Below are 27,844 nucleotides of genomic sequence, written 5' to 3'. Positions count from 1 at the left end.
ACATTAAGTCCCTAATCAATGGCTAAGATTAAATAGACTTGATCCTTGTCTCTTAGAACCTTCTCACCCATATTCTTATTAATACCCACTAATATTTTTATTTTCCTAAGTTTAGACTTAGGAACCCCATTAAAAATATTAATTATTTTAATAATTCACAATCCAGGTGGAATTTGTCCAAACGATTTATGTGTCTTGTAGATTTTATGTATTCTAGGTTCTCCACAAAATTTCGGAGCTAGAGCACATTTGATGCTACCCAAAATCAACACTGCTCAACTTTAGAGAATTCGAATTCCTTGGCTAGGAATTCTCTAAGGAAGAATTTCCCTCAGCCATGCTTCTCCTCTTTCTGCTAATGATTTTTTGCCCAGATAAACTGCCTGTAGAAAAATCTGCATCCCACCAGCTCTCCCCTGGTAAAAATTCGAACTGGGAGTCCTCTCCATTAGCTCACTCAGAGAGAGACTGCCTCTAAAATCTGTCCTCTAGCTAAGAACTGCGTCAACCCTCTAGGGTTTCGAATGGCTGCCTCCTGCAGCTTTTTCGAACTCCCTCTTCTGCTCAACGCTAGATCTACTGGTTCTGCTCTCTTGCTTCACCTGCACCTCTGATACCATGTGAAATCTCCACAACCGGAATTCCTACTGCAGCAACTGATGATATTACTCCTATTTGTTAAATTCTTTTAAACAAATTACTTGCAGTTTCCTATGGCAAATATCGTAATACATAAGTTGCAACTTTCACCTAATTAAATATTATGTGGAAACAAGAGATTGAGTAAGAATGAAAATACAACACAATAGACACCATCATTTTTGGACAAATGTCCCCAGAAAAACCCAATGTGGGAAAAAATCAGTGCAATAGTTGTGAGGGTTTATTATTATTAAACAATAGCAAATTTTGAATATATCTCTGAATACCTCTCATGTTATTCAGTTACAGAGAGAGAAATACTGGCATAAAGATTTGTTAGATTACCTCACACAATCACAGAAAAATCTCGATTGATTTGGATACTGAATGAACTGCCTCTAGCAGGCCCTACGTTGCTCTGCGCAGACCTCACGCAGTCTTTGTGTCAACCTCTCTAGGTTCTGTGTCACTCAGTTTGCTGATCAATTGGTGCCCGGAGTCTCTGCTCTCAGCCTCCCGGTCTCACACCTTGTCTCTCGGCTTCTGAAACTGACTCTCCTCAGCAAAATTTCAGACTCTCTCTCACTGCGCTGCCTCTCCGTGGCCCTTCATGGCCCTACGTCAGGCTCTGCATCTGGGCTTCTGGATCACTCTTTGACTCTCTTTGTTGATGATTCTTCGACTAAGAAAATATCTCTCTCCGGATGCTATCTTTGCCCCTCAATTGCAAGAAATATCCTTGATCGAAATTTCCTCCTGAGAACTTCTCACTTTAGAAATTCAATCTCTTGATCTCTCGGTGTGTTTTCAAAATGACCGTCAAACCCCTTCTTATATATTTCTATTGGACAACCAACAAACTAGATTAACCCCTAATCAATGGCCCAGATCGTTTTGGCTTGATCTCCGTCTTCTTCTAGAAGTTACACCCACAATTAGATTAATACCCATTAATATTTTTAATTTCCTAAGTTTAGAATTAGGGTCCTATTAAAAAATATTAATTATTTTACTAAAATTGTCTCTGGGTGAAATTTCCCAAAACGCTTTGTGGGTTCTTTGGAATACATTTGCCCAAGCCTCCCTACAAAATTTGAGGCCTAGAGCACATCTGAGGCTACCCCAAATCAACATTTCACACACTTCCATGGATTGCTTTTGACAAACCTCCACAAAGACCACAACAAGATATAGTCATAGTGATTAAACACTCATTCATAGATACTCATTAACCAAACAAAGATATCCAACAAGATTAACCTGGAGGTACTCTACCATGAGATATTGAAATCCTTTATATGATTTTTTTCCATTCATTAAAATCAAAGCTACATTACTTGGCCTAATCTTCAACATAGGCATGCAGCCTCAACCCTCTTTCTTACACACCCTCGACCTTTATCTTCTCTCCAAAAGTCCCCTCTCTATCTATCTACCGATGCCTTTTAATTACTTCAAAGGATTATAAAATGGGAAGTGGTTCAAATCCACAAAATCATCACTCAAGCAAACTCTAGTATCTTTTTGAATCTACAAAATCCTCAAGATATCTATAACTGCCCTAAAATCTCTCTAACTCTAACAAACTCTCGAGATGTGTTCGAACAAAACATATCTGATTACAATGTATTTCAATCTTAATACAACTAATACAATTTCTCTAGAATTGACAAAGAAACATAGGAAATTTACAAGAATTCAGAAATTAGGGAACCCACCCCCTTAGTAAAATAAAGACTTCTAAGGCCACATTAACTTGGTTGATTTAAAGGTAAAATGCTCTTGCATCAATATTGAAAATAAATCTTAACTTTAAATGCAAGAAGTTGGGACAAATTCAACAAAGTTTTATTTTTTATTTTTTTGATGGAATACATCAAAAGTAAGTATCAGAATTTCAGATATATTGTGGTAACCCTAATTGCACTAAGAAAATGAACAGTATTGAGGGTAAACCCTAGACTTTTCGAGACACAAATATAGGTTAAAAACTCAATCATAGATCATATGTATGTCATAAAAAATCAGCTTAGTAAGGGAGAATATGGTGTAAATTGGGACTTGAGCTTTGGTGTGGAGGGTGACAACTTTTTCCTTCCAACCACTCAAGCAACAACCAATTGACATTACTCAAATGTTACTCGATGAAGTAAAATAATTAATGAGAAAGGAGATATCTATTCCAAAGTTTGATAAAGAGTTGTCAACCAAGTCAGTTGAGCCAACAACAATTGTAGAAGTCAAGGTACACATGCTAGATGGGGGCACTTTAGTCAATGCAATTGAAGCTGCGAAAGCAAGTATTGGTAGTGATTATTTATCTGTCATTGATAAAGTCAAGCCATTGATTGACAAAGTGGAACTTATAGATCTAGTTATAATTGAAGATCCATCCATAAGCATGGACAAAATTGTATCTTAGCTCAAGGGGTGTTAATGCACTGGTGAACTATAAAGCATCATCTACTGATTCCCACATGTTAGAATGAAACTAAAATTTTTGAGCCTATCATCGCTGTAATCAGAAAAGCTGATGGAGGATCAGGAAACATTCATCATTCTAACACCAAACGAAGAAAAAAGTTAGTCTGCATTCCTAGATATTAGGATTCCAATTCAACTTGTTTCCAAATATATATTGAAAATAACAATCAAAGAATTTCTCATCAAATGTTGAACGATACTAAGCTAAAGAAAGTTAACTTAGGATGGATAAAACCCTCCACAACATGACAATATTAATCAAAACTTCAATGATATTACTATCCTGTTTCCTTAGTCAGCACACCCTCGTGTGGTAAAAGAAGTAAAAGGAGGAATGAAGACATAGATCCTCCCAACTATACATTGGGGATAAAGCACCCTCTAAGGTGTGCATGTAATGTACGTAAACATACACTATATATTCATGCATTAAATAATAGCAACAATAATAATAATAGGTAAGCAACAAACGTCATAACTTTTCACCTTTGTGAAGAGTCGATGGTCTTTAAACTCTTACAAGAGGTCCTGCAGATCATCACTCACATGTTTGTATATCCTAAATGGATTTCCTTCTCCTCTCCTAGTCGGATTGGATGTTTTATTGTTACCAAACATGGTATGTTCTTAATAGATATGGTAGAATATGAAAATAGAATGCATAGAGATTAGTTGATGATAGCGAGGGACAAATGCTGGTAGAAGGACACATAGAAGCAATCTGGTTTTTTAGTTATCTTTCACTCATGGATTTTTATTGACAATTTTCTTCCTCATTTGGGGATCAATCTATAAAGGATTTGGGATGCTATAAGATAACAGTAAGTAGAAGCCATATCAGCTTTTTGTTTTTTCTACGATGTTATCCATACGGTGTCTTTTGCAATGTTATCCATATGTTTTAAGTTTTCTGTTTGCTTCTTCTGAATCAGATCAACTAAGCTTAAAATTGTTGTTCCTGTTCAGTTGTTTTATTATTTTATTTTTTATAGCCATGGTAAGATTAGAACACGTGGAACTTCTAATCACTGTATCCTTAGTTATTAGCTACAAAGCAGAGTACCTTTTGAATGAATAAGATATGACTGCATGTAATAACATTATTTGGTCATTATGATCCAGGGATCTGTCATTGCCATTATTAGCTAGCCTCCTTAAGGAGTGGGAGAAGCTGACAAAAGGAATGACAGAGGTATTAGTAGGATTGTGGCTTTTGTGCATTCAGGCTGCCTTTGTGTGTCTATTTCTTGAATCGATTAAATAAGTGAATTTGAAGAGTAAAATTGAATGTTTCCAAAAATTGAATTTGAAAACTGGTTGAAACAAAAAGAAAGAAATTCAAGCAAGAGTTCTATTTATATCCATATTTCTCTGACGTAGGTAGTATACTGTTTTTCTTCAGTCGTAGATTTCTTATTTCTCTTTACTAAATGTGGGGTTATAAGTTATAACATCTTCTCTATTTACGCAGTTCTTCTGATGCATTTCATGTAGTAATATCTATTTCCATATTTGACTATAAAACTAGTGGCAGAATGACATGGGTTTGACAAGGTAGATGATGCAACTAAAATTCAAACCATTGCATCAGAAGCTATGTCAACAAGCACTATTTGGGTGAAGGAAGTAAGGGTCAGTCTGGCCTGTAAAAATGAAAACTGTCAGAAAATTGAGACAACCTTCCTTGGATAGCTTATGCTTTTAGTTGAATCCCAAGAGAAAGATCGAGATTCCATCACTATTACTGCAACTTATAAGCATAGTTTTAAAAACTGGAATCGGGTTTTGAACCGGCTGCCTATCTAAACGGTATTCAAATTGGAGCCAGATCAAACCTTATCAAACCAGATTCAATAAACCAGAACCGAAAATAATGCATGAAAGAATCAATTTTTAATGAAAAAAATATTATTAATATTACAAACCATGATTCCAAATCATTAGAGATATAACATGCAAATTCTTTTTGTCTATACCATGTAAGGCTGCATATATCAAAATTGCACCGAGTGCAATACATATCATCAACAAAATACAGAACAAAAGAGGCTCTAAATGGCCTCTAAAGTCCAAAAGCAATGCTATAACTCAAGCTACTAGGCCACTAGCCTATTACAAATCACTGATCAACATGACCACTCATCAAAATCATCACCACTACTGCACGTGGGATCATCTCTAGGAGCTACATAAACATTATCTGACTCAGAGTCCGAGGACGACTCAAACTCCTATGCAGCCTCAGTAACCGTACTAACAGTAACAAGAGCAACAACACTGGGCCTAGCATAACTAGAAGCACGAGTTTTCCAAGCAGCACAACTACTGCTTCTCTCACCATGAGTAACAAGAGCAACAACACTGGGCCTAGCATAACTAGAAGCACGAGTTTTCCAAGCAGCACAACTACTGCTTCCCTCACCATGGGTTATGCTCGGTCTTGGTGGTTGGCTTCCTTCAGCTCCTAGTTCAACTACCGGATCTGCATTGGGATCAACACCCCGCAACTCCATGGCATCAATATGTAAATCAATATCAAACTTAGCTGGTTGAGTCTCCTCCACCCATTTTGCAGTTGGATCAATATCATCCAACACAATGGGATCTGGATTAGGGCTTCTGTTCAACAATTGGTTGCCCCTTAGTTGAAGGTTGTACTGCACGAAAACAAGTTCATTTAATTGTTTTTGTTCCAAATGATTCTCTTCTCTGTGTGAATCTGTTAAAAAACAGACCAATTGTGCTCATGCCTAGAAGCATTGCAAATTTGACTGAGAACTCTAACTGCAAAATTTTGCTACATTGGTTGCCAAACTACTCCCGCCAATGTGCTACAAAGACAGACTAAAGTTAGTTGATTGTTCAACAATTTACACAGTAAGTTTGAACTTTGGCTAAAAAGCAAGTATTTACAAATTCCAATTTGAATTTTATATGATTGATTTTTTGGAATTAATTACCTAGTCGATCCACATCTTTTGCAATCTTTAGGAAATTTTTGGCAAATGTGCCTGTGGCCCCAATGAAAGTAGTGCGTTATTGATTTATTTTCAACTGTTGTGACTCTTCAAGTACCATGCGGTCCAAGCGCTTGTACAACCCATTGCTGACCTCCCCACTCTGAGCTTCTCTTAGTTGATCTTTATAATGATACTTTGGGTTCAGGAAATACCCGGCTACATGTATATGCTGATGGAGTTGATTTATTGCATCTATTATCAATGATCTCCCAAATAGGCCCATATTTACTTACTATATCCTTGTAGGGTGTGTATTTACTCCTTTACCTGATCCATAGCTTTGTAGATGTAGCCCATGGCCAATTTCTTCCCGTCGACCAACTGCAACACCTTAACAAGGGGCTCACCAAGTTTCACAAGTCTATTTCTTTTATCCAAAAAATTTTGTCGAAAACTTTCTTTTGGTGTCTTTTCCATCTGCTCTATGAGACCAACAAGATGCATTCAATCATCATTGGAAAGTTTTATTTGCAAGTTTTGTTGTTGGGAAATGAGAGATTGTAATGTGAGGAAGTGAGCTGCAAATCTCATGATGGTAGGCCTAACAAGCTCCTTGCCTACATTGCTTTTCCTCATTAGGCTCTGTTGCCTCAAAATCTAGTAGGTCTTGTAGAGGTGTACCTTGCAAGGCAAGCACTAGACCAAGTGACAACAATGAGGTAATGGCTCACTGTCACTATAGCCAATACCCCCTGCTCTTTGTGGATTTTCACCAATGGGAGGAGTCTCGGTCTGAGGTCACTTATACGAGATATTCAAGGCTTAGATGATTAAGCTAACACAATAGGCTTCCTAAAGATGGCTCAACTTAAGTACAAGGCTCAAACAATGATGAAGAGGCAATTCGCATCCCTTAGAGAGGCCAATCTAGGGCATGCTAGACCTAGGGTTTGAGTGATAGCATGCAAAATGGAATATCCTAAGGTCAAGGTACAAAGGAAAAGGTTTCCAACAATAAGTATTAGCAATCTAATGTCATATGAAACCTTCAAGAAGCCCTCAAGTTGAAGCTTAGCTAAACTAGGGTTTCTCTTAGGGCAAATAGCTCGTGCGAGAGAAATTGTGGAGAAAAATGGATGGATTAACCACAAAGGAAGATGATTTTGAGGCAACTAATCTCAATCTTCATGTTGAACCCTTCTTGTTTCCGCAAAATCTAGCAGGACTTGTGGAGGGGTATCCTACAAGGCAATCATTAGACCAAGTGGCAATAATAAGGTAGTAGCCCTGTGTCGCCACAAATACTACCCCCTACTATCTATGGATTTTCACCAATGGGAGGAGTCTCGGTAGATAGGTCAACTAAGAGATGTTCTATGCTTAAAGGTATAAGGTATCTAAAAGGTTTGTAAGGGAGGACTTAACTTAAGGACAAGGCTCAAGCGATGAAGGAAATGCAACGTGCTTCCCTTAGACAAGTCAAAAATAGGGCACATTAGACCTAGGGTTTGAGTAATAGTGTGGACAAGGGGATGCCCCAAGGACAAGATGTAAAGAAAAGGTTTCCAATAATGAGTATTAGCAAGAGAAAGCCACATGAAACCTTCAACAAGCGTAGTTGAAGCTTAAACCAAAGTAGGGTTTTATCCTAGGGCAAGAGAAATTATGGATGAAAATGGAAAGAATAGCCACCAAGAGGAATGATTTTGAGGAAACCATTACAAATCTTATTGTTGAAACTTTCCAAGACCAAAAATTCCTCTTCCTAGCTAATTCACACTAAGCCCTAATTGGGCCGCTTGGCCTTAAGAGGGCCGAATTAGAGAAAAGAGAAAGAGAAATTTAATTTGTGGATAAAAGATGACTTGATCACCAACTAGACAAGGCTAGTGCCTAGTCCTGCGGTGGTTGGAGTCTATGGATTCATAAGATATGCTATATCTTGCAAAGGAGTAAGGATGTTTGATGCCTATTACCCACTTCCAGTGGGTGACTCGTATAGGATGATTTTTCTCCTAGTCTCGTATTCAGCCGATAGCCAGCAACCCCTTGCAGCCACCTAATAGCTTGGTGTGCTACCATTCTCCACCACTTGCGCTAGCCATTGTGGGCCCTCGCTCATCTGTCATGATCATATGTTTGAAGGTGGGCCATCCAATGCCGAAGGGATGATTTTTCATTATGTAATTGAGTGTTTATGCTTGCTTTTCTTGGGCACACTTGGGCGTAGATTAGTGGGGGTACTCGGAGGAACAAAAGGGCAGCGACTGTACTCTTGTTTCCTTACCTCAACTGGGTAGCGGGGGGCTAATCCCGTATCCTAATCCCGTGGAATCTCTTCTGCTAGCTATTAGCTTTAGGAGTGGCACTACATGATGTTAAATTGGCAACTATGGCCAAACTCCATGTGGGTTGGCTTATTTATGGCAGCTGATATTTTTATTGGATCCCTCTCGTCGAGAGGTGTAGGATTGATCCTAAGATCATCCGATTCCGATAAGTATTTATGGAGATATGAATTTATTTTGATTATGTAATTATCATCAAGCCGACCAGCTCTTATGTAGGCTCTAGAAGCCCAAACGTCATGTCTATTCAACCCATGTGTTTTTGGTATAAATAGTTGAGGATTTGATGTCATTTACACACATTCTTGAGTGATCTCCTCCTCTCCACGTCTTGGGTTTTTGGAGAAGGAGACTCACAAAAGGAATACGCTGTCCTTGTTTGATGATGCCCTAGCCAAAGTATGCTGATCCAACACAGTGACAAGGAGACTCCTTCAACAGTCATGAAGACATATATACACAGTCAAATGATGCTCTAACTCATTGCTAAGAAGAGGACTATTACGCTGCTCATGGAAGCTCACTTATATGCTGTTCATGGTTATATATATATATATATATATATATATATATATATATATATACGCTGGTAATGACCTGAAATGACCAGCAATATATATGTATGCTCAACAGGGTTCTACCTAATATACCAACATGGCAACTCCAGTGCGTACCTGACCCTGAAGCTTGAATTAAGGAGGATCTGCAATTTTATTGCTGTTTCTTTTTAGAGGGTTTCGGTGATCGAATACCATTGTCAAAATGAGTAAAATCAAGGCCTACCGCTGTGGTGTCGGAGATTTGTGGAAACGCCAGACCAGTGTAACATATCTGAGAACCTTCGCTCACCGCATGGGTGGTTGCCAGGGTTCTACGTGGACATGAAGATTCATGACTTATACGTAATCAATTGTGAACGCAATCATGGCATTAACCTAACGCAGTCTTGGCAATGCATACGCTGGGCATGAGAGTCATATCCACGTTGTTCATGAAGTCTGATATTCCGATGTCATAAAAGGAACAACCGCAGTCACATAAGGGTAACGATGAAGCCGCAATCAAAATCAAACTCGGGTATCTGCACTGAGTAACTGCAGTCAAAACTAAAATTAGGTAATGCAGATATGAAGGTAGTCATATGTCATTGTAGTATGAACGCTATGATGTGTTACAGAATGCTAGATTCTAGACACTGTCCAGAATGCATATAATATATGCATATAAGAATACACGTTGTGAAGATACATGCTGGGTATATACGCTGATCATTATGGATCATATATGCTGTTCATGGAGGAACAAATACGTTGTTCATTATAAATCATACACAGCCCTAATATAATGAACAGTAGTGATGTATATAAACTTCGGTGGCATAGAGATACGAACATTGTATTGATGTGTGATCTGGACATATATAACGCAGTCAGGGGCAGCAATGTTGATGGGAGCCACAGTCAAATATAAAGGTGCCAGAACATATACACTGTCATCTTTGAAGGGCAGCAATGTTGATATAGCAGTCAATGGTATGACTGTAACAATCTTCAGTAGAATTGTGTCAGCATATTCATGAGCATGTAGAACATGGACAACATCATGAGATACATGGGCAACATGCTAAACATAGACAACATTATAAGATCATGAACATGAAGAGCAGAATGATAAAGAACATGGACATGGGCAGCATGATGATAATCATGATTGGTGCAACATGGTGTCATACACAGTGGTGCAGCAAGTGGATCTAGATGCAACACTACAATAGGTGAAGTCGTCACCTTGGAGGATCAGTTGAAGCAGAATGTCTTCAACTGATCTCATCATTATACGAAATGATCTATGCTAGATCTAGATAAGTCAAAGTGTTGACTTCTGTTGTAAATGTACTCTCTCTCTCTTTCTCTGCTGAACTTTGAAGATAAAAGAAAATTTGATCAAAGGGTTTCCCCACACATTGCGGGGTTTGTCCCTGGCTCACGCCACATCTTGTGTCCTCTTGTCTTGGCTTGTCTTCTACGTTTTATATTTATGTTCTATCTGCAGTTTATCGTAATGCTAATGTGATTGCTAACTATGAAAATTTAAATAAATTGCTCTAGCATAGAACATACCCAAAACTTAACATGGTATCAGAGCTAAGGTGAAGATAATGCCCAAGCAAGAGTGAAAGAGCAATCACCGAAGACAGTTGGGACAAGACAAAAGGATCAATGGGTTTCTCATAATTCACCTAGGGTGAAATCGAACTAGAGAATGTTATCAGAATGGCGCAACAGAAGTTTCTGATGGCCCATCTAATGATCACTTCATTGGGAAGTTCGGATCTAAGGGTGGAAGGAAAAGCGGATGCCTTGTTGAAATAAGTTTGGCTGTTGTGCTTGGCAGAGAAACATCTCTTGATGAAGATAACAATCATTCCTGTGACATCTTCAATAATCAAAGGAATGACTGGTAATGCAGGTCATCAAGGAAGTGGTCGACTCCTCCACTAAAGCAAGAAACCCCAAAATCTCTTTATGTACCTGATCGAACCTGATGTCCATCTCAGAAATGGAAGTCAAAGGTTACAGGGTGGCACTTATCGATGGAAAGGTACGTGTTTGAAAATAGATCTTTCAAAGATGTTTTTGAGTTCAGGGTTGTATCAAGTTGCAGGAAGTCCACTGGGGACCATGTCCATTGACTCAACACCGGAGGTCTGTGAGTCAGATGGTGACTCGGATGCCTGAATTCAAAAAGGATCATGAAGGTACATGTCTGAAATGTACCGAAGGAAAACATTATGAGGGGACCATTCCCCCTCATGTAGCAGGAACAACCCGTGGAGTTTGAGATTGATGATCAGGAATCTCATGTATGTTGGTGGAAGAAAACCCTCTATGGCGTGAAGCAAGACACCCCGAGCATAGTATGAGAGGATCTACAGCTGTCTGATGAAGCTGAGATTCACTAGGAGTGAAATCTATCCAAACCATCCGAAGTTTGTGGATGACAGACCTCTCATACCGACACCGATGTTTGATAGGTGCGGACCCTCTCATTTGTAGAAGACAGAGGGAGTTGGATTCTGAACGTGGAAAGATAAACTGCTAGCCTGTGACTACCTCGAAGATCTTAACTTTCAGAGGTTATATGGTAGTGATATCGGACTTGATTTGGGAATGCCTCTGAGTTTCATAAACTCATTCGCATTGATGTTCTTGGTGAGCCTCCGTTCGAACATATGTTTTGCAGTTAGCATGTTGAGCTCATATTTGGTTGAGCCTCACTGGATTGGTGCCAAGAATCTTCTGAGATATCTTCAGGGCAGAATCTCTCATGGATTGAGATACGCTGCTGAAAAGATGAAATTGCATTATTATTCGAATATTGAATGGGCAGGCAGTGTGGAGGATCACTAGAGCACTAAGTCACAGGACACGTCCAAAAGGGTCCCGTGTCCCGTATTTTACGTATTGGACACGAAAACGGCCCTAATACGTGTCGAATACGTTTTTTAACGTGTCCTGGAAATTGAATACGTATTCTATGGTTTTCTTCGTGTCCCTGAATTTCGAAAACGTGTATTTCGTTTGTTGAAAACGTAGCCCTAACGTATTTCGTCTGGTTGAATACGTATGCTGCAAAAAGTGTAATTTAAAGGCCGCGCGATGGATTTTTGCGGGTTATTTAAGGGCACTCGTTCCTTTACTGAAAATCGTGTATCTGTGGCTCTACATGCACAGGAATAGTAGTAGCAGCTAACTCATCCAGCTAGATAAGGGTTACGGGCTGCCCAGAATTGTTAGCAACCTCCAGCACTGAGATTCGTTCCACACAGCGCACAAGAAACACTAAACTCAGTCCCTTTTAAGGATACGCTCAGCCATCTGCACAGCAATGGATGTGGCCCCACTACAAAAGTAAACTCAACCTAATAAGCACCATACCGAAGCATATTTCCTTCTTGATCAAATGCATTCATCCCCATCCTGGATCAAGCATCTTAGGCCTGAATGTTTGAATTACAAAGGTGATGAATTTGTAATGATGATGGGTGCCTAAAAGAACCACAAAAATTGCCATGCATACAACTGCCAGTGAATTCTGCTAGCTTTACTGGGTCCTTTAGGCACCTAGAAATACTAATGTTCTGATATTTTCCCATGATAAAACCACCATATGGGTCCATCAGCATTTCCTGGTTCAAGCAAGGTTTCTCCATGTATTTGGTTTTGACTGACAACTATGTGAGAATACAAACATCATTAGGGAGACATAGATTCCTATAATATGAGAGTTATGTCTTAACAATGATGCTTTAAAAGATCTGAGAGGATCTTGATGCTGCTCGTAAACTCACAAGCCATGAATAATATGCACAATAGTGACTACATCCTGAGCAATTACATGATTTTTTCACCTTAGATTTTGTCGAAAGGTGAAAGAAACAAATGGCTTTTACAAAGAGGCATAATTTTTTATATAAATTTTCCCATGGAAACCAACATTAGAAGGCATCACATTTACCAACCAAAAGGAGGCATACCTTCAACTGCTAGGATAACAATATTGAGTAACAACAATTCTTATATATAGCATTAGGATGACATATCTGCATCAAAGGTCTGTCCCAAAAAATGCTATCACTCTTAACATCACTAACTTCCATGTAACAAATTTGTTCTGAAGTTTTAGAACATTAAAATTTTTGTAGAGATTTAATCATAACGTGTTTATGTGCACAGAGTTTGGCCCTATCAGATTCACTGCTTGTTCGATACAGAAAAGCTGGTAAGATTACTAGTGGCTGCTTACATTAGTTGGTGGAACCACCAATAGCACATTACATTTGACAATCTGTGTATTTGACTTTCAGTGTCAAAATTAGGGATTTAAACATCACATTCTAGATCCACTTGTGATTTCCTTTTCAAATAGCTCCCTGAACCTGATGGACAACATAATGTTTGCCTTGAATCTGTTTAAACTACATCAACTTAAACATTTACTACATTTACATGCTTATCTAAAAAAACATAGTAGTAACTTGCATGGGTGGAACTTAGAAGTTAGAACGGTCTATTAGAGAAACTGAAATTCGTCTGAAAAAATGGACCTTTCAATTAAGTATTTAAAGTACTTTAATATACCATTGAATATGGAATGTCTTTGCTCACCTGAATTGCCATTGCAAATATTGTACCTATAATCGGGATTTTTTTTATCTTTCATGGAGTAGAAAGCTATTATAGGACAAATTTAATTGTATTGTCGCAGACCAGCCTCCCCACACCCTGCAACACAACTCTATATATGTCTAGATTCAACCTCTCAATAACCAGAACCTGGCCCAGAGCAGATGATATCAGCTCTCACACCCAGGCAGAGGTATCACGGCCTGTTTGTTTTCAAGGCAGCCTCCAAATCTGTAATATGTCCCTCACACCAAAGAGAAAACTCAAACTTGGACCCTTTAATTATATTTTAATTTGATTAGATAAGCTGCAACCTGCAATTTAATATGGATAAAAAACTATATTTCGGTATATATATATATATTTTATTAAATATATATAAAACGTGTCCACCATGTCCTGTTTCTGGGTCGCAGCGTTTCGTATTGAATACTCGTATTTACGTGTCCTCCGTGTCTCGTGTCCTCGTGTCTTCAACGATTGAGATTAAGTTTCTAATCAACGGCTAAGATTAAAACATGACTTGATCTGCCTTCTAAATCATTCTCACCCATATTTTGATTAATACCCATTAATATTTTAATTTCCCTAAATTTAGACTTAGGAACTCCATTAAAAATATTAATTATTTTAATAAAATGCAATTTGGGTGGAATTTCACCAAACGGTTTCTAGGTTCTTTAGAACTCATGTGCCTTAGCCTCTCCAACAATTTTCAAGGCTAGAGCACTTCCAATGCTACCAAAAACTAACATTAACACCACATATCTCACTCCCCTACGCTCATTACAAGCCCTCTTCATATTTTTACCATTTGGGTCCACATTTGTCCATTCTGTCGACAAGGTGTTAACCTCCCCTTACCCTTGTCGACACCTTAGGTCAGGCTTGGAATGATGCCCCAAAGGTTGATGCAACTAAAAATAAATATAAAAGCATAATATGGCCACATACAATAGGAATAGTACTACAAAATGCAAAAGATGGCTGGGACAATAAAATTTAGCACGTGGGCAAAAGCCAAACATGAGCTCTACCCCCTATTATTATGGCCATCACATTGTTTCCTAGGGCCCCTATCCTCTAGTAAAAATTGTTTAAAGCATTGAAACTATTGGGGGTTTTGCATGTGTTACTCATAGATAATGAATGAATGAATTTTCCTAGAGGATTTGATTGCATTTACATCCTTGAAACTCCATAACAAGTGTCATCGAAGTGTAAAAGTCTAGAATGGCTGTGTAGCTGCCTTGATAAGGGATAGCGAAGCTGCTTCTTTACGCATCCTTGAAGAGCGAGTTTCCATTTCTTGGTTTATCCTTGACTCCAATTCTCCCAATAGTCAGGCACTGGGTCTTGGGTCCTTGATGATCACATCTTACTCTAAAATCGTATTTCTTCTCACCTTTTTCTTCATCCATTTAAGGATAAGGAGGCCCCTCTAGGGCTTGGTGCGAATTCCAATAGAGGAGGAGATTTCAAATTTCGTTTGGATAAGATCCTTCATTAGTGTCTCCTCTAGGCATCCTCAAGTTTTGAAAGAATTCCAATGGTGGAATCTCCATAAAATTGATGCCCTAGCCTTCACACCAAGTGGGAACCCTAGAAGCTAATCCTTCAACTTAGGGATTTATTTAAGGCTTGTGCTTTAGTACTTGTTGTATATCATTCATAGCCTTTTCTCTTGCCTACGTTGACCTTGGATGAGCTCATATATCTCTAAATATCTGAACCCTAGGTCTCGTGTAGTCTTCTTTTCAAGGGGTTTTTTCGTGGAAAGTCTTACAAGCTTTTCCCAAAGCTTGCACATTATTGAACCTTCCCATTGAATGAGCCACATTGCCTCACTCCAAACCTATCATTGACACATCTTTCCTTAGTGAGAAATACTGGGACTCCTCTCGTTGTTGAAAATCAGAGCAGAGAAGGGGACTAAGGCTGTGCTGGTAATGGGCCTCTGTCCCAAGGTGTCGTGCCTTCCAACTCTTGCCTCTTTACAAGGCTTGCTAGCTTATGCAACAACATTTTTGGCGCTGTTGCCAAGGACACAAGACGTGTGTCTTGTTCCTATACAACATTATCAATATATCCCTTTGGTGACTACTTTGGAAGAACACAACCCTAGTTCTTCATTAAAATTCAAAGTTAATGCTTGTAGGGTGAAGCAAAGATCTCTCAAGGCATTTGAACTCACCCTGGCGACTGCACTTCAGTTTAATATGCAAAATCATAGGAAACGACTCATTGTAGAAAAGAAATTGTCCCTGAATTTCCTTGCAATGACCAAGATGATAATATGCCACTTGATCTTGAAGATCTTCAGATTCTATAAGAAAGACTGGATGGATTTTGTGAATATTGTGAGCATGTATTTGATCACGAGGACAAAGACTTCTTATTTAATTTATGTGCTAGAAAAGGGGGCGAGCTCTATCAAGTGCAACATATCCTTTTCCTTGAGCTCACTTACTATACTTGTGCATTCTAGATCCCATGTCATGCTGTTGAGGAAAGGCATTGCAATTTGCAACAAAATCACTTGCAATATCACCCCATGCCTGGAGAAATAATAGAAAATTTGGATGATCCTAAGCAAGACATACATGCGGAAGGTGACCAAGAAACTAAGGGTGATGTGGAGGAATTGTCAATTGTGAAAATGGGGATTGATAATGATAGCAAAGAAGAGGACAACCTCATTGAGCCCTTGGTCAATGTTCAGGAAATTGAAGTTGAGACTAGCCCTACCTCTTTCGAGGATATTATTCTTGATCATGTGGTCTTTAATGATCTTGGAGAAGGTGATCCCATTGATCCCTTGAAAATTAATATTGGAGATTACTTGCATGTTGAAGAAGGGAAATGGGAGATCATTGGCAATCATTTTGACAGTGACCTAGTTTATGATACTAACAAGGAGGATGAGGTTAAGGCTGGTCTTCCCTTTCTCCAAAACCTTACTTATAATGATATATCCTTGAAAGGAAGGATCGTTATTTTCCCCCGTGGGAAGAAGGACAGTGGGAAGCGATTGATTGTCATATGCAAGAAGGTCCTATCTACGATATTGATAATGACATAAATAGGTGCCTTGCTTCTCCTTGCTTTCTTCATGATCCTAAGACTATAATTGGGTCTTCAATGACCCATTGTCTCACCCCTTTTCATATTATCAGTGCTATTGATGAACCTTTCCCCTCTTGAATATGATCTTGAGGAAAAGCAACTTATTCGATGTATCACTCCTTCCCAGCCATGCTCTCAAAATAATGAGCACACTATAATAGTTTCCCTTAAATGCAATCATCCTATGGAGCAATCATCGTGTTGCGTGTTGAAGTTTCTAATTTTCCTTAGTTAGAAACCCTTCATGCACTTTTTCTGATTTATTCCTACCTACTTGTTATTTTTTCTTAACAAGTTATTTACAAAGGAAATACTGAAAATAAACACCAGTGCATGCTCAACATATTGTAGATTAACAACTAAAAGGAACAAGAACAAACACACCACATGACACCATTATTTTTGGACCAATGTCTCCGGAAAAACCCAATGCGGGAAAACCGGTGCAACTATTTGAGGGTTTTCTTATTAATAAGCAATATCAGAGTACAATCTGGGTGCCGAAACTGGCCTACCCAATAGAGAATTTCCTTATCCGCTATACCTCACAGTTTGAGATAAATCTCCTAGCTGAAATCCTGGAAAATCCTTCCGGCAGCTTCTTAGCACAAAATTGCTCTGCAACCCCAACGTCTGCCCAATCTGGACTGCGTCAGCCCCTCTCTGTCTCACGTTGGCCCTGCGTTAGCCTTTCTTGGCCTACGTCAGCCCCAGGAGGCCCTGTGTCAGCTTTCTGGGCCTCTGCATTAGACATGTTGGCCTCGCTGGTGCTCTGCGCAGCACTTGGCTGCCCCTACGTGGCCCTGTGTGAGCCCTTGCTGGCTTTGCGTCACTCTCCTTGGCTGCTGTGCTGCTCTTCTGACACAATCTTTGCCTTCTCCGTTTCTCTGTACTCAATTCCCCTCAGCTGCTCTCCCAGTCACTGATTCTATTTTTCTTAGCAAACCCTGCTCTAGAGAATAAAATGACTGATCCCTCTGGTGTGTTCTCCAAGTGACCCTCAAGCCTCCTCTTATACTTTTCTTGTTGACATCTCAACGGCCGAGATTAAGTCCCTAATCAACGACTAAGATTAGATCTGGCTTGATTCATGTCTTTTGGACCATTCTAACACAGATTCATATTAATACACATTAATATTTTATTTTCCCTAAGTTTAGACTTAGGGACTCCATTAATAATATTAATTATTTTAATATCTCCTGATTTGTTTAGAATCTGCCCAAACCCTTTCTGGGTATTGGAGATCTCATGTGTCCCAACCTCTCCACCAAATTTTGTGGCTAGAGCACATTCGATGCTACCCCAAATCAACTTTGCGACCCTTTATATCATCATTCCCCTTTTCTTTCTCATCATGACCTTAGGGCTGTTGAAGAATGTAACTAGTGTCAATCTTCATAATTGTACTTCAATCATAATGTAATATATTTGTCAAAATAAAGATTTTTTTTTTATTATTAAATAAATTGACTTATTAAAGCATGGATTTCATGCTTGGGTCAATTATTTTTAGGTCAAAGCCTCCATTGCAGGCTTCTAGGGTTTATGTCAAGTGTCCTTGTCCATGTCATATTGTAACAAACCCTTCTTGGGATTTATTTGTGAAGAAAGAAATTTATTTTAATGTAAAATTGGTCAATTGGGCCTCCTCCACCAAGTTAGCCTCAAACTAGACCAGTCGACCTAAACAGAGGGGCAAAAACTCCTATATAAAGGCAAAAACTTGACCTCATTTGTGACTCACACTCATCAAGTTCGATTTGCAATTTCTGGGGCCAGAAAAAGTGCGAATTTCAAGGAAAGAAGAGGAAAGGGCTAGCAAAGAAGACAAAGGTCTGTCTCAAACATAAGAAGTCGAAATTCTCTCTCTCTCTCACATGTGTGGAACTGCTGGAGGGGCCGAAAAATGTAGAGCTACAACTGGACCAAAATTCTGTAGATGGGGGTCGAAATTCTATAGCTGTGAAGTCGAATTTTTGGATTGTTGCTGGGCTGAAGCTGCTAGATAAGAAGAGACTACTAAATCATTTTGGAAGGCTGACTTGGTGGAGGAGGAAAGTTTATTCGTCTAATGTCTTGGTCTATCTCATTTTGAATCTACTGAAGGAAGAGTTTTTGACTAGGTTTTCCCCTATATAGGGGTTTTAGCCCTAGTTGAGTGCCTACTTTTGGTGTCCCTGATCTTCATGTTTTTGCTTTGATAATTGCTTGATGAGAAGAAGATAAAGAAAGAACATAAAGAAATTAATAAGAACATAATAATATCACAAGTAATTATCAACATAAGAAAATCTTTCTGCCTTTTCGATTTTCTAACATCTTATCAAAGCTAAGGTGAAGAAGAAGGAAAAAGGCAGGTTGAAGATCTATTGAGGAAAAGGAGATCAAAGAAAGGTCATCAAGGAAAAAGGATCATACAAGGAGATAAGTCTACTATCTACAAGAAATATGTCAAACTCAATGAAGGGAGAAAACAACTAGAAGGAGCCTCGAACTACAAGGCCTAGAAAAAGAGGACAGATCTCATTCTCAAAAAGAACAAAGTTTTGGATCTTGTTCAAAGAAAAGTCAAGAAGTGTTAAAATTGGCAACTAAAGCCAAACTCCATGTGGGTCATCTAATTTATGGCAGCTGATATTTTTCTTGGATCCCTCTCATTGAGAGGTGTAGGATTGATCTAAAGATCATCCGATTCCGATAAGTATTCATGGAGTTATGAATTTATTTGTGTTATATGACAATTCGTCAAGGTCGGCCAACAACCAAATAAACCCCACACGTGCTCAACATTTTAGTATAAAATGAGATGACTTGTGAGTCATTTCGCACACACACTTCTATCTTGATTTCCCTCTCCACTTGTCTTGTGTTTTAGTGGAAGAGAAATCTAGGAGCGGAAGCCCTAGATGTTGGAGGAAAAGAGGCAGCCCTAGATGTAGATGGAAGGCAACCCTAGATGCAGATGGAAGGGTGCCCTAACACTGACCTAAAGGCTACCCTAAACACTGGTCTAATCCAGCCCTAAATGCTGATCTAATTCAGCCCTAACGCAGTCAAGTTTATGGGTCGCAGTGAGGGTTTGCTGTAGGTGACAGCGTGGTAAGTAAGGGCTATTCCAAGTGCATAATGTTGGGCAGATTAGGTCGAGGAACAACTGTGTGGAAAACGGAGTTATAGTTGCAATATAAGGAGTCAAAGGAACAACGTGGAGGCTGCCCTAGACAACGTAAAGGGGTTGAAGGGACAACATGACCTTAGCAGGAATTTGAACGACCGGAAGGACAACGTGAAGGCTGCCCTAGACAACGTGAAGGAGTTGAAGGGACAACATGGCCTTAACTGCGGTTAAACAAGGCCTAAAGAAATAATGTAGGTATGGAGGGGTATTCCCTTGCTTAATCGCAATCTTTAGAAGGCCGCCTTGCTGATCTGTATGGAAGATAAGGGTTGTAGGGTGATGCCCTATCCAGTGATGCAGTGTAGTAGTGCAGCGTGGTGAAACAACACATGACAACAAGGGTACATGGTGCTGCTCACAAAGCAAGCCGACTAGTACAACAATGCTAAGGTTACATGGTGCTGCAAACTAGTGCAACAAAGTAAATAGACCGCTGGGCTACATGGCGCTGCCAAGATGCATGGACAAGTTGGCTACATAGTGCTGCAGAGTCACATAGGTCAGCAGCAAGGTATAACAACTATGTTGGGACAACCCTATGACATAGGACAACAATGACATTGTGCAACAACTGTAAAGTGGGACAACAGCTATGACATGGCTGCAAAGTGGGACAACAGTTGTGACATGACAAAAACAAGCATGGACAATAACAAGCATGGTGCAGCATAGCAAGCATGGACAACATGTCATCATGGCAGGCATGGTGCAACATGGAAAGTGTGGACAACATGGATAACTGTGGCAAGCATGGTGCTACAATCACATGAGACATTCTGTATGACAGCATGGTTCAACAATGGCACATGGGACAACAGTGAAGCATAAGGTGCAACATGGTGCAACACGATGAGGTGTAGCATGATGACGAGATGCAACACGATGATAGGTGAAGGAGTCACCTTGGAGAATCAGTTGAAGCAGCGTGTCTTCCACTGATCTCATGTATCATCTTCTTAGAGATTATCTATGCTCTTATCTAGATAAGTCAAAGTGTTGAATTCTGTTGTAAATGTACTATCTCTCTCTCTCTCTGCTGAACTATTGAAGAACATATAAGAAGAATTGATCAAGGGTTTCCCACATTGGGGTTTGTCCCTAGCTAGCGCCACATCTTGTGTCCTCTTGTCTTGGCTTGTCTTTTGTGATTTATGTTTATGTTCTATCTGCAATTTACTTTAATGCTGATGTGATTGCTAATCTAGAAAAGGTATTGAGCTAACTATGAAAATTGAAATAAATTGCTCTAAGCATAGAACATACCTAAACTTAACAAGAAGCCTATAGATGAAGCATATAAAACAAAGTTCAGAGAAACCGAAATCTTTGCCATGAACCTAATAGTGGATGGAGTAAAGAACCACTTAATTCCATACATTTCCAACATAGATTCCACTCAAGAAATGTACGAGGCTCTTTCCAAATTATTCACAATCAAGAACATTAGTCAAATAACAAGCCTCAAGAATGAACTAGGAACTGTTAAGATGACGAATGATGATACCATTTCATCATATTTTATAAGGATATCTAGAATCAGAAATGAACTCCAAGCAATAGATGACGTTGTACCAGAAGAAGAGCTTGTAATTATTGCCCTTCTAGGACTACCGAAATCTTGGAGTGCTTTTGCATCAAGAATCAATAGTTGGAAAGATACACCAACATTTGAGCAAATGTGGAATGCATGCAGTCAAGAAGAAGCTCAAATATCGTTAGTAAACAACAAGAAGGAAGATGAAGAAGAAAACACCTCTAATGCCTATTCTGTTCATCACAAGAAGAAGGTTGACCTATACAAGATTGAATGTTACAATTGTCACCTCTAATGCCTATTCTGTTCATCACAAGAAGAAGGTTGACGTATACAAGATTGAATGTTACAATTGTCATAAGATGGGTCACTGCAAAAATCAATGTTCGGAGAATACAAGGAATAAGAAGAGAGATATGGATCAAGCAAATATTATTGATGAAGCTCCACCTAAGAAGAACAAGACCGAAGAATTAGAAGTCAAGGACCTATACTATTAAGTCCTCTCCTACATATCGTTCTTAGTCTTGTATTGTTTTCATTTATGTTTTGATTTCTAGAATGTGTAGGTCTAACATGTCATGTTAGAACACTTTTGAATTATTTTGATAAGATATAGGTATCGCACGAGATTGGATTAAGAGGGGACCTTCACCATTTTACAAAAGCTAAGGTTTTTGCTCTTTGTGTCAACTTTTCATGTTTGGTTTCCTCCTCACATCAAGACTTGTTTATATTTTGTACTAATAATCTTCTCTGTATATTTTCCTTGGTTAGGAAAGCTTGCTAAATGCTTAAGGGTTATGGAGGAGACTTCAAAGGATAGACTTGAAGCATGGTAGAAGTTCTATTGCAAAGGAAGCCCTTCAAGAATTGATGTTCTACAAGGTTTGTTAAGAACAACTCAAGGTATGTCATACTATAAACTTTGTTATAAAGTTCTCTCCCTATAAAAGGTACAATCATTCTTCTTTTATTTGCTTTAGATTACTGACATTGTTATGTCTAGGGTTTTGAATCACAAAGATTTTTGTTAGGGTGATTAATCATTAGATTGAATCTACTCTCATGATATTATTTGATCATTTTTGTGTAACCCTAACCTTTAGGGTTCACTATAAAACCCTAGCCTCTTGTTGCTAAGGGTATGTCAATATTGATTATGAAACCCTAGTATACTTTAGGGTTGTTATTGTTTTGATGTTTAGGCTTTGGTATTTTTATGATACAAATCCTAGCCCTTTAGGTTTGTTGTGAATATCTAAATTATGTATTGAGACCCTAGGGTTTGATGAATTAGGGTTTGTGAACAAAGTGCTTGTAAGATTCTAGGAATAAAGCCCTAGGTGTATGTTTGTATGTTTGATCGAAACCCTAACCTCATCTATGTCGTTGGCCATGTCCGTATGTTTGTATGTTTTAATGTAAAATTGGTCAATTAGGCCTCCTCCACGAAATCAACCTCAAACTGCACAAGTCAGCCTAAACAAAGGGGTAGAAACTCCTATATAGAGGCAACAACTTGACCTCATTTGTCACTCTCACTCATCAAGTTTGATATGCAACTTCTAGGGCTAGAAAAAGTGCGAATTTCAAGGAAAGAAGAGAAAAGTGATAGCGAAGAAGAAGGTCTCTCTCAAGCATAAGAAGTCGAAATTATCCCTCTCTCTCACATGTGTGAAGCTGTTGGAGGGGCCGAAAACTGTAGAGATGATGATGGGCTGAAATTCTGTAGCTGGGAAGTTGAATTTTTGGATTGTTGCTGAGTTGAAGTTGCTGGATAAGAAGAGACTACTAAATCATCTTGGAAGGCTGACTTGGTGGAGGAGGAAAGTTTGTTGGTGTAAGGTCTTGGTCTATCTCATTTTGAATCTACTGAAGGAAGAGTTTCTGACTAGGTTTTCCCCTATATAGGAGCTTTAGCCCTGGCTAAGTCCCTGCATTTGGTGTCCCTGATCTTCATGTTTTTGCTTTGATAATTGCTTGATGAGAAGAAGATAAAGAAAGAACACGAAGAAGTTAATATGAACATAATAATATCACAAGTAATTAGCAACATAAGAAAAACTTTTTGTCTTTCAGATTTTCTAACGAGGGTGACCATGAAGCATAACATTACTAAGAAGGATCATGATGAAGAGTTCTTGAGCTTGGTCATTCAATTCTCCATTCTCTATTTACAGGAAGGGATTTGACTCTACAAACTGGTTTTTTAACCCTCATCCATAACTCCTTTCTATGTTGTATTGGTCTTATATTTTCCTACCTCCCACCTCGATGATCATCCAAATGATTGTTCCCATCTTTTCTCTTGGATTTATCACATGAGTAATCATGAGGGCAAGTGTCTTTGTATTGATTGAATGATGTCTTGGTTGCATTGGCTCTATGATTACACTTAGCATTTGCATGATGTAATATGCATGTTAGAGTAGGATGCATTGCATATTGATTTTGCATTAGAATTTAATATTATAGTATGTCATCATGCTAGATTAGGTGCATTTAGATTAAAAATTGCATTTTAGAATATATTTTTTCTTCTGTTTTGTTTTGTTTGTTAGTTTTTGTAGCATCAAGTGTTCTAATCTCGAGACTTTGTGGAGAGGCTAAAACACATGAGTTTTGCAAAACCCTGAAATCGTTTATGGAACTTCCACTTGGAAATGTCTTAATTAGAACTAATTAATCTTTAAATATTTCCTAAGTTTAAACTTAGGAAAACTAGTTAATTAATCAATAATAATTGAGAAAGGTGAGAATTCTCTAGAAACTCACATGGATCGACTAGGAAATAATCTCAACCATTGATTCAGATTAAGTTTTAATCTTGGTCTTTGGAGTCCCAACTGGAGATTATAAGAAGTCGATGGGTATATGGAGGAACACACTTGACGCACTTGAGATCGATTTCCTTGGGCAGTTCGACTCTCGAGAGAGCTGCAGCAGTTGCAGGAAGAGTTCAAGTTAGAGAAGGGAAGCAGAGACAGAGTGGGGTAGGGGCAGTGAGTTTGGAGGAAGTATTCTTGTTCTAGAGAGTGAGAACGAGGAGGCTTAGATATTCGTCTAGGAAGCAGTGTAGGGATTACGCAGTTGCTTCAGAATAGCAATTTGATCTAGCTGATGAGGAAGAGATTTTCATTTCTAGATACCTAGAAATTTTGTAGAGGGTCGGAGAAGCATTTTTCTAGTCAACAGCAGGCAGTACACCTAGATTGGCAGTTGATTCAGGCAAAGCACGTGAGGGTCTGCGCTATAGTGATGTAGGGCCTGTGTAGAGCTCGTTGGACGACTAGCTTTTCAGAGGTAGTCTGGTGCCGAGATTGCTCGAAGAGAGGGTAAAACCCCTTAGAAAATTTTTGTCAGTATTTCTCTTAGATAGATTTGCTAGTTTGGCGATATTTATTGTAATCAAAATTTCTCTTTGCTGCTTAATAGTAAAAACCCTTAGTTGTTGCACCGGTTTTTCAAGTTGGATTTTTCCGGGGACTGTTATCTAATAATAACGACGTTAAATTTTTGTGTGTGTGCTAGTATTTTCTCAGTTTCCATTTTATCATCCGCAAGATTTTTATTTGTGAAGATTGCAGTGTGATTAAATAATCAACTGAGTTACCAAGTTGATTAACTCCAATCTCAACTAGGTAACTCAAATTCTCTGCATACATGAGTAAATTGATCAGTTAACTGGATGATTACTTAGTGTAAAAAAAGTTACACAACCTTGTCACTTAGTGTGAAAAAAGTTACACACCCTTGATTGAACCTCCACTAGTTCTACTAACAGTGAGAACTAGTTACATTGACAATAATTCAAATTAACTGAAATAGATTGCTACAAATTAGTAATCAATCATGTAGAACTGAACTCAAGTGTCTCCAACTCGAATTTACTGAGTTAACTGAGTGACAAGAGCTATGTCACCTCAGTTAACTACCTCCAAGTATTTTGTTGAAATTGAAATTTGAATTTCTCCTAATTTAATCAAGGGAAAATTAAATTAGGAATTTCTTGTTGCATTTTCAACAGACATTTTCTTCAAGGTCTCTACACTTTGATATGCAATATATGATGACTTATCAAGATAAAATTTCAACAAAATCAATGTTGCACGAAGCGGGAGCGAAGCGGAAGCGCGGAGCGCGGAAGCGTCATTTTCCAAAAATCTAGGAAGCGAAGCGTCCGCGGAAGCGTCTGCTATATATATATATTTTTATATTTTTTTGCATTTATACTCAAAACAAACATCCCAAATACCAAATTAATTGTAGAAGACATGAAAACATGCATATTTTTGCATAAATCAAGATAGATATGGCATCCATGATTCCATTGTAGTTACTAGTATGTACAACAATCATCTATATTCTAGCTATTACAAACATACATCAAATTTTTAAGCATATTATAAAACATAAAACATAGAGCATATTATGATTTATCTAGCAAGTGAGCAACTGTCAACATTTGTCATGTCCAAAATTCAAATAATAATGTTTACAAAATATGTCACTTGGTCACTGCCAAGCCAAAATGGTTCAAAATTCAAATTCACAAGTCTACAAGTCTAATGAGTAATCTATGACAAAAAGAAGTAGATTGTGAATATATCTACTAATCTCTCCTCCTTCCACCACGAATAGAACGTGATGGCGGGCCTCCACGTGGTGGCAATGAAGAAGATGGTCCGTGTGTAAGTCGTGGCACTGGAACTGATGAAGAAGAACCCCCTGCTGTTGGTGTTGAACCATGGAACCTAGGAACCAAGGGACCAGATGGGGGTGGGGGTGGTGGCATATCAACATGGTCATCATCATCCTAGAATCGCTCAAAAAATTCATGCAAAAAAAAAAACACTAGTTAACGAAAAAATTAAAAACATGAATTAGAGAAATGCTTTATAAGGGAAAATTGGAAAATTCATACCACAATGGACATACCTGGATAAGAGCATCCTCTAATTGCTCTAGTCGCAACACTCCATCCTCCAAATTGGGCTCCTCTGGATTCTTGTCCCAAATCAACAAGTCTTTATTAGACTTTGCATCTTCACAGTAATGGGACAACAATCGCAAGTTGTAATGAACATAAACCAAGCTCTCTGCCCGGTCTAAATTCAACCTGTTCCTTTTAACACTGTGGATGAAAGAATAAGAGCTCCAACACCTCTCTGCAGAAGAAGTGTTTACCACCTGTGATAGCACCCGCAATGCTAAACTCTGTCGAAGTGGAGTACCCCCTCCATGCATGTTCCACCACTCAAGAGCAGAAAAAGTCTCTCGATCTTGAATTGCATGCATGCTCCCAAATGGACCAGTGTTGAGCGTATAGTTGCTCACCTGTCTCCGTACCAATGCAGCCTCCTCATCATCAGGGATTAATCTACTCAATGCAGCCATATATTTTTCTTGAACCTCTCTATCTTGGTGTGGTTTTTTCCTGCTTCCCCCCCAGGTGCTGGTGTTGAAAGCCATGATGGATGATAGTATTTAGGTGTCAAAACATATGCTAATGCATGCAATGGAATATTTAGCATTTCCCATCGGTTTTGCACCTCTACACGAATATAATTGTACAAGGTGGTATCTCTAGGCTCAACAATGTCTTTAATCTGCCCCAACATGCTATCCATTTGCTCATACACCTCCCCAATTACTGGTCGATCTGAATCTGCAAACTTGATCATGTAATAAATTGGTTTGGTGAATTGCAAAACATATTTAACCTGTGACCAAAAGTAACTGTCAAGAACAGTGTCCTTGACTACATTAGCACCATCTGTGTCAGTGTTAATTTCATCCCATGTTTCAGCACACACCAGATTAGTTAAAGCTTGTCTCACCCTCACTAGCCGCCTAAAGGTGAGGTAATAACTAGCAAATCTTGTCTTTGCAATTTTAAGCAATTGCAACTTGGAGTAAGTGCCATAGAAGTAGTTTACCCTTGTATGCCCTGTGATGAATTTAATGAGCTGCTTCCCTTTCCTGTAAACCTCAGCAATCCACCCACAATCTTTGTGTTTCACAATATCATGCATCAAAAGGTTCAATGTGTGAACCAGGCACCCAGACCAAAAGATGTGTGGATGAGTACGCTCAATAATTTTTCCTGCTGCCTTACAATTTGCTGCATTATCTGTGATCACTTGAACCACATTATTCGGACCAACATCTTTGATTGATTTCAATAGGAGATCTGCAATGTTTTGTGCAGTTGCACTGATGGAGGAGGAGTCATGACATGCAATAAATACTGCACCACTAGAAGAAACACCAAGAACATTTATCAAATGTTGGTTTCTAATATTTGTCCACCCATCTGATACAATGGATACCCCAGAATCCACCCACTCATGTGTAAAACGTGTCAAAGCTCTTTGAAC

The 27,844-nt window shown here is 38.7% G+C and overlaps 1 protein-coding gene across 1 annotated transcript in view; it reads left to right on the top strand.

Moving 5' to 3' along the window:
• Window positions 1-27,844, top strand: part of LOC149256052 (origin of replication complex subunit 3-like) — a 437,168-nt gene that overhangs the window by 174,767 nt on the left and 234,557 nt on the right. Inside the window, exon 11 of the mRNA XM_089460652.1 lies at window positions 4,249-4,318. Within this exon, the coding sequence (XP_089316778.1) occupies window positions 4,249-4,318 (70 nt within the window). The remainder of the gene's footprint in view (window positions 1-4,248; window positions 4,319-27,844) is intronic.

The sequence above is a fragment of the Pinus tabuliformis genome, chromosome 7 (genome assembly GCF_031772625.1).
Source record: "Pinus tabuliformis cultivar Carrire ecotype Pingquan chromosome 7, CPIR1, whole genome shotgun sequence".
Lineage (NCBI taxonomy): Eukaryota > Viridiplantae > Streptophyta > Pinopsida > Pinales > Pinaceae > Pinus > Pinus tabuliformis.
This window is presented reverse-complemented; position numbering and strand designations above follow the sequence as displayed.